We start from the raw sequence: 8,927 nt of genomic DNA, 5'->3' as shown, positions 1-8,927 counted from the left end.
TTAAGAGACACGCCAGTGTCTCTGCGGCCGACATGGTCTCTGAACTTATGAGGAAATGGCGACTTGCCTCACAGAAATAGAAGCAGCGTTAAACAGTCGTCCTCTCACCCCATTTTCCACTGATCCCTCCGATTTTTCGGCTTTAACTCCTTCTCACTTTTTAATTGGCCGTTCACTTATGTCTATACCTCAGCCACAAGTGTCTGATGTGAACATCAATCGTCTGGAACGATACAAGCGAATCCAGGTCATACGGCAGCATTTCTGGTCCCGGTTCTCGGTTGAATACGTCGGCCTGCTGCAGCAAAAACTGAAGAGGCAATCTTCAAACAAGGAGCTGAAAGTCGGATCGCTGGTTTTAATAAAAGACCGGGCTCTTCCACCCCTAGTGTGGTCTTTAGGGCGCGTAGCTCAACTGTACCCAGGCAACGACAGAGTCAGTAGGGTTGCGGAAATAAAGACGAGGAGAGGAACCATTCGGAGGGCCTTTAACAACATCTGTCCCCTTCCAGATTTTTGAAGTCTTCCTCCACATACTTCAACCCGGGCAGCATGTTAAGTACTGGACATACGCACGGGAGAAGACGCGCGGGCGGCGGACAGAGCGCGACGTCATCGCGGCAAGCCGCAAGCGCCGCGCAGCACACACTATTCTTCACATATTCCACCGGCAACGGACGAATACCGTATTAGTTTTTTATAATTGTTTGGCCGGGATTCTTTGTAATTAAGGCGGAATAAACCAGCCTATTTTATACAGTCCGCATTATCATTTTTACGTCCAGTAGGACCCTAACAATATTTGCGCATATGAACCATTTTTTTACATTTCAAATGTTGTTAACTGTTATTAGGTTATTACTATAAGTCAGTCCAGGCGGGAAAACTTTTTCGCCAATTTGATTAAAAGGCCATTTACATCCAGACTTCCCGATGTCGGGCCCGAAGTCAGTCCCGATGTCGGGCTTGATAATCGTTTTCCGTTTCGCGGAATATCAGCACATCGTTAACAATATTTGAAACGTATGAAAAAAATGGTTCATATGCAAAAATTATCAAATATTGAACATTTTTGGCAATAAAAGACAAAGTATTTTTAACATGTCAAATATTGTACAAGATGTGCTGATTTTTTGTGAATTGGAAAAATACTCTTGCTCGGGCCCGACGTCGGGCTTGACATCGGGCGATAGCGAGTGTGGATGTAATTAGCCTTTATATTGTCTGGTCAAATTAGGTGGTGGAGTGGACGCTAACGTCAATATGGCTCGCCGATTATGATTTATGACCAATATTAACGATAAAATGGTCTTCAAATGAAACGACTCATATAATATCGATCGAACCTCACTTCAAGAAGTTCGTTTGATCATCAATTTGTGACACTTGTATGGAATTGCTTTATTGTATGGAAAATTTCTGATCAAATAGTCCGTTGATTGCCCCGTGGATTTGCCTCAAAGTTTTATTTTTAATAATCGAAATTTCATTGTTATGTTTTCCCATCTGTAAGTCGAGTCAATTCAATAGGGTTGATTCCAATTTTTTGAAACGCTTGTATTACGTTCTATATTAACTAAAAGTTGCCCTAAAATTGAACTTTTATACTAAAAACAGCTTTAAGTATGTTAAATTAACAAAATATATTTTTACAGATAATTTCGCGCCCAAAACGCTGTTTGAAAATTGTGTGACGTCACAGTTTACGGTTTGACATATAACTAATAACGTACACACGTAGAAGATACGAACTGTCAACTGACATTTGTCATTTGTTGTTTATCGCCTAACTGTCAACAGTGTCAATCCGAGAGTTGTGACGTCATCAGAATCTTCAATGACGTTTCGAGTTTGGTCACGTGACGTGTGCCAAAAGATATTTTAAATTCAATATTTACAAAAATATGGTCATTACAGGTCCACTAAAAGTAGTTTAACATGTTCTTATAATCCAAAAGAATTTATTGGGATACAATTCTGCCCTAAGATTTGTACATGGAAACAACCCTATTCGTTCAACTTTTATTCAGCTCACTCATGCCAATTGCTAATCAGCGTTGCCAGGCGTACGATAATTATCGTACACGTACGATAATTTGGGCTCCGGTACGATGTACGTACCAAAGAGCATTATCGTACGCAGTAAGTACAATAATTTCAGCCCTTGGACGATGCGACTCAAAAAGTTTTTGTTCTGAAGCAAAATATGACACTCTCCTTGAGAAACAGGCTACAATAAGAATGAGCACCTTTTGGGTGGTCGATTCCTTGGTTTAAGTCAAAAACGTCTAAATTTTCTGTAAACCGCTTGGATATCTATCATTATCACAAATATAAAGCCGTTACGATAATTTTGACACTCAAATATACATTTGCTTATGGAGTGTGGAATAAAAGGAGGAACATCTCTATGTATGAAAAGTGTCCATCAAAAAACATTAAATAGGCGGCGCCACAATACACCGAAATAAAATTTCATAGATCTAGTATTTATATAGATGTATTGTGCTATACGCGTGGGCCCGTGAGGGACAGAACATGCGATGCGACAAAATTAAAAACACATTTTAACATTCCTGACAACATACCCAAAACATCCTACGTAATTTAGTTGGGTTATTTGTTGCCCCTCCCCCCCATTTCATCTCTATATTATTATACCTCTATGGTTCATGTAATCCATGAGCCTACCTAGCGCCACCGGAGATTAGGAACTATTATTTAAACCTGAAAGCTGGTCACTTTTGCAATAGTTTTGCCATATAAGAGATTTTCCTCCTTTTAATTCCACACTTCATACATTTGCTCCTTGCTCCAGTTGCTCCTCTCACCTGGCAACACTAATGCCATTCGCCAGTTCGCCACTCGCCTTGCGGTGAATAAACCAAATAAGTGAGACTTTATTTATAAATTTCGTGTACCGCTTAGTTTTTAGCGTGTTAAATTCTATACTTAAATACATAGTTGAACTACATACATTAGAACGTGAGTATATAGAATTTTGCAATACAGCGTAATCGTTTCTGTGTAATGCTCATTTTAAGATGGCGTTGCGTATTTTTGTTAAGATCATTGTTCGTATTTTTATAGATGCCGAACATAAAGTTACAGTCGTCCGATAACGAGATTTTCGATGTCGATGTTGAAATAGCTAAATGTTCCGTCACAATCAAAACAATGTTGGAAGATCTTGGCATGGACGAAGATGAGGAAGAATCGGTACCCTTACCTAATGTAAATTCTGCTATTTTGAAGAAGGTGATCCAATGGGCTACGTACCATAAAGACGATCCACCCCTACAAGACGATGACGAGAACAAAGAGAAAAGGACAGACGACATTTCATCCTGGGATGCCGATTTCTTGAAAGTTGATCAGGGAACCCTGTTTGAACTCATCTTAGCGGCGAATTATTTAGATATCAAAGGTTTATTGGATGTGACATGCAAGACGGTTGCAAATATGATTAAGGGCAAAACTCCAGAGGAGATACGCAAGACGTTCAATATCAAGAATGATTTCACGGCCGCGGAGGAAGATCAGGTGCGCAAGGAGAATGAGTGGTGCGAGGAGAAGTAAGCCTTTGATTTCATCAGCTATTTACAGAACTACAAACAACAATATTATAATGGATGAGGACTTGGGTAAACCTACTAATCTCTCCACAGAATAGAAGAAACCTAATACTATTGACACAAATAATTATAACTATAGTCATAGTTGTGTGTAAGACAAACATGTAAAATATTGCAGTATTTTATAGTTTCCTTTATCATTTTTGTGGCTTGTCAGGTAAGGTATTTTTTGTTTTAAGATAGTTCACCCCTACTCATGCATAGGAACAGTCAAATAATTAAGATCCATACCATTTTGTCACAGTGACAATCAATATGTAAGTCCCTAGCGTCACCTCATACTATCATGACTGTGACAAGGTGCAAAATGGTACTGAAATTAAATTCCTTGGCCATACATACAATAAATTATTTGGTTCCTTGTGCAGTCCAATGAGAAATATAACTTTTTATGTTGAATATCGTATCTTAGTTTTAACAGGGATTTAATCTGTACAGTGAATAATCCAAACAAGGTATCTTTTAGTTAAGGTACATATTATTTTAAGAGGAAAGGGGATGAGCACTTCCCATACAAACATAGTCCCCATTTTCCTACCTATTGACATTATGGAAAACATTTTCTTCGGCTCTTAGATTTTTTGGATTTTATTAGGGGCCAAAAACAGGTTCCATATAACATTTAAAATGCTCCTTACTTTTTTAAGAATTAGAAATTTGAAAAATATCAAATGAAGGGGTTTAGCTGTGTTTGAAATACATCAAACTGTTTCAAAATATTTTCTGTTTGTAGCGAAAAGCACCTTTCCAAAGGTGCTTTTCGCATGGTCGTCCACTTTCATCTTAATAGTCAATTCTTTTTGTGAAATGTTGAAAGAATAATTGCTGTGTAACATGTTTTACGCTAAAGTAAAACCATTTTCTAATTTTTATTAATATCTCTCATTTCAAATCTGTATTCTGCCATGTCTAAGAAATGGTCACTGTAAACATTGATATATACCACGATAATTTTGTCATAGCTGTTTAGCTTTGATCATTAATACTTTAAATTTCTTTAAACACTTGAAAAATGATTTTCTTAATTATAAATCAAAACAAACTGTCACATTCAGATGATAGCATAAAATAAATGATTTTAATAAAAAAAAAAATGTGTTAAATGCTTTTGTATAATTTAATGACTATAATGACACCTTTTAATTCAATGTGTCAGTTCATCAGTTCCAATTTTAGGGTGGTTGCGCACCAAAAAAGTAAACAAAAAGGGAACCCTTATGGTGCGATTCTGTCTGTGTAAATATAGAAATATTTAACCCTAATAACTAAACCCTTCGCCTAACCCAGGCGCATTGAGATTTTATTCTATATTTATTATGGAAAATGCCAATATGAGGGGTTGGTGGTGGCAATAGGGGGGAGGGGCAATGTATTATCATGAAAGATTATGAGTTGTACATTTAAAAATATTTATTTTATTTAGAGAAAAAAATATGAAGGGAATAAAATGAAAAATGAAGATTTATAAAGGAAAATGTCAAAAAAAAACCTCCCCCCCCCAAAGACAAATTATACCTTTTTTATTTTTAAACTAGCAACTCTAAGTCTATAGTCTATAAAGTCTACCTACTCAACAACTTCAAAATAGTGACAAACTGAGATACTACTCCTAAAAATTAGTGTGATACCACATTGGATTTGGAATGATGCTTAGAAAAATGTATATGAAGTGCCAGGGATCGGAAACCGGTATTTTTTGTATGGGAACGAAAACGGTATTTTTTCGTTCTTTGTTAATTATTTCATTCCTAATCGGACAATCTAATAATACGAAGTCGTTATCTAAAAACACAACTGAGTCCTACATTTTGAGTATAAAATAAACCGAAATATATGGTTATTTCGTTGTTTTTGCAAAAAACCGGTTCCGACCCCTGTGAAGTGCACACAAAAAAAAAAGTTGTATACAAAAGAAGGCGAAAAGAAGAAGACATTCGTTTCTCGCCAATATCTCAAAAAGTATGAATATTAAAGAAATCTGAATAAAATATTATTAAAGAGGAGGAAATATTTAATTAAAAAATGTATCACTACCAGAACTGTATCTCCATTATTTATACGTCTTATTCAACGCTGAACATAGGTCTCCGCGCGTCATTTTGGCTATAGACGAGCGGCGTAAAATAAAATGCTAGCACTTACTTTTGACTCCGGTGTATTGCGGTGGACCCTCGTCCATAGTTATGAAACGACCAAGAAAATCTTGTGGGTCGCATTGAAACAGATCCAAACAATCCTGTGACACTGTATGGCGGGTGCGTTTCAGCTGAAAGCAGTTTAGGTATTACCCACCTAGCAGAAACCTTACAGAATCTAAGACCCTTGGTAATTATGTTTTGTAGTCGCTCATAGGAAATGGTAATTGTCTCCGCAATCTCTACAACTTTCAACCGCCTGTCATTTGTAATCATATCTAGTATTTTATTAACATATTCGACTGTAGAAGCCGTTATTGATCTACCACACCTAGGTTCATCTTCAACTGCTTCTCTGCCACGTTTAGAATCTGATACCAGTCGTTTTACAGTGGCATATGATGGAGCGGATTCTACTAAAGTCTGGCACATATCTTCTAAAATTTGCTTTGGCGTTAAGACCTTTTTAGGGTTCCGTAGCCAAATGGCGAAAAACGGAACCCTTCTGTCCGATTCTGTCACAGCCACTTTTTTCCGAATCTATAAGAGCTGTACTGTTCAAACTTAGTAAGTGGATGTATTCTATGAACCGCATTAAGATTTTCACACAAAAATAGAAAAAAAAACAATAAATTTTGGGGGTTCCCCATACTTAGAACTGAAACTCAAAAAACCTTTTTTCATCAAACCCATACGTGTGGGGTATCTATGGATAGGTCTTCAAAAATGATATTGAGGTTTCTAATATCATTTTTTTCTAAAATGAATAGTTTGCGCGAGATACACTTCCAAAGTGGTAAAATGTGTGTCCCCCCCCCCCCCCCCCGTAACTTCTAAAATAACAGAATGAAAAATCTAAAAAAAATATATGATATACATTACCATACAAACTTCCACCGAAAATTGGTTTGAACGAGATCTAGTGAGTAGTTTTTTTTAATAAGTCATAAAATTAAAAAAAAAAAATTTAATCAAACCCATACGTGTGGGGTATCTATGGATAGGTCTTCAAAAATAATATTTAGGTTCCTAATAAAAAAAAATTCTAAAGTGAATAGTTTGCGCGAGAGATACTTCCAAAGTGAAAAAATGTGTCCCCCCCCCCCTGTAACTTCTAAAATAACAGAATGAAAAATCTAAAAAAAAAATATAATTTACATTACGATGCAAACTTCCACCGAAAATTGGTTTGAACGAGATCTAGTAAGTAGTTTTTTTAATAAGTCATAAAATAAAAATATATTTTTTTTTTCATCAAACCCATACATGTGGGGTATCTATACATGTGTCTATGGATAGGTCTTCAAAAATGATATTTAATTTAGGTTTCTAATATCATTTTTTTCTAAACTGAATAGTTTGCGCGAGAGACACTACCAAAGTGGTAAAATGTGTGTCCAAAGTGGTAAAATGTTGAACGAGATCTAGTAAGTAGTTTTTTTTTACGTCATAAAGGAACCCTTCATGGGCGAGTCCGACTCGCACTTGGCCGCTTTTTTGTAAGTACTTTATGTTATGACAGAATGGTGCTCAATTTTATTCATTCTAAAGGAAATCGCGAACCTCCTTTAGAATTAGATCACAAAATTTGCAATTGTGACAGAAGAAAAACGAAAGATATTTTTTAACGTGACTATACAGTTTAGTCGATATAGTGACCAGCGACTGCACATTTTTATGACAAGATTGGTGTCGCGGCCGAAAGGGCCACGTCACCAGGCACCACCGAAGACAGGAATAAGGAAAGGAGAAAGTCAGAATAGAGAAGAGAAGTTAATGTAGAGCAAAACAATGACTCTATTTACAGATTGTATTTTTGAATAGCTACTTATGAATAGTAGTCAACTTCTGCAGGCCTGTTCCTTTCCCAATGGGGGCGGCGGGAGTAATACACCACAGGTCTGCCGAAGATTAGATTTTTAGCGAATAGTAGGGGCCACAAGCCTGCCTTTGTCAACAAAGATACGATAGTGTATTATGATAAAAAAAAGTATGTACCTAAGTCTTCGTGCGAGTAGGTATTATTTTTTCTTTTTAATTTTAACCTTAGGCTCAAAACTTTTCAATTTACCCTCGTATCTTTATTTTGAACAAGAGTAGGGCATGCAATATCGGATGGTTTCCAATTCCGGCACTGATTTTTGATTCTGGGTTTCAATTCCGGAATTAGGGTTCATTACTTAGGTCATAAGTTTTATCAAAAAGGTTTTGACTGATAAACAAGCTATAGGTACAGATCCCTTATTATTCATATATATGGGTTAAAAGCTTATTTAATGTTGAATTACTTATAATATAATTTAACTTAATTTGCGGTCTCAGTTTTGCATAATTCTATATAATATTCGGAAAAATGTTATAAAAAATACGCGACCTGTTCCAAGGTGATATCTATTATTTATTTAAGTAATTGCACATGGTTTAATCTTACATTTAACAAAAGCTGGATCTTTTATCTTTCTTAAAATATATATAGTAAACACCCCTATAATGGAACGGACACCAGTAATGGAATGGTATAGACAAATCCTGTAACCTGTAAAACAAGTATTTACCATCAGTTTTTTATCGCTGGCCACATTTTACCATAAACAAGAGCCAAAGAGCTGCTTAAGTTTAATTTTTCATTGATATTTGTTATTTTGAATATTAATGGCGCCATACATTCCATGACTGGAGCAAAAAAAAAACAGTTTTAATTGGTTAATAATATTGAAACGAATTGCAGTAGCTTTCATTAAATACATAGAATACATAAAGGACGAATTGGACATTCAACTTTTAAAGCGTAAAGCGATAGGAATTTTACAGGTGTCGGTGAAATATCAAACACTCGAAACTTTCTCTTAAATGTTCCATGATTGGTGCCGTTAACATAATTCATATGTATTGGTATTGCCAAAATTGCAACTGCACGTGTTTTACCAAACCTACTCGTTGGATGGCAGTAAAAAAATAGCGTCATTAGCGTGTCACTGAAAGTTCCCTTAGTTTGAAGAGTTAGCTGAAGTACAGACTTGTCGGAGAACCAAATACTGGTGATAAAGTAACGTTCTAATAAAGTAGGTTCATACAAATAAAAAATAGAACCTATTTTATTAATGTGACACTGATTTTTACCCCCTTTTGTAAAGTATAATATTTCACAATCCAGCCG

The 8,927-nt window shown here is 35.9% G+C and overlaps 1 protein-coding gene across 1 annotated transcript; it reads left to right on the top strand.

Annotated features, from left to right (window-relative positions):
• The first annotated feature begins 2,685 nt into the window (after positions 1 to 2,685).
• On the top strand, positions 2,686 to 4,732 carry LOC133516994 (S-phase kinase-associated protein 1). Its single transcript, XM_061850096.1, has 2 exons — positions 2,686 to 2,985; positions 3,091 to 4,732. The coding sequence occupies exon 2, from the start codon at positions 3,091 to 3,093 to the stop codon at positions 3,577 to 3,579; it is 489 nt and encodes a 162-aa protein (XP_061706080.1). The 5' UTR covers positions 2,686 to 2,985; the 3' UTR covers positions 3,580 to 4,732.
• The last annotated feature ends 4,195 nt before the right edge of the window (positions 4,733 to 8,927 follow it).

Source organism: Cydia pomonella, chromosome 4 (genome assembly GCF_033807575.1).
Source record: "Cydia pomonella isolate Wapato2018A chromosome 4, ilCydPomo1, whole genome shotgun sequence".
Classification (NCBI taxonomy): domain Eukaryota; kingdom Metazoa; phylum Arthropoda; class Insecta; order Lepidoptera; family Tortricidae; genus Cydia; species Cydia pomonella.
The sequence above is the reverse complement of the archived record's forward strand: the minus strand, read 5'-3'. Positions and strand labels throughout refer to the sequence as shown.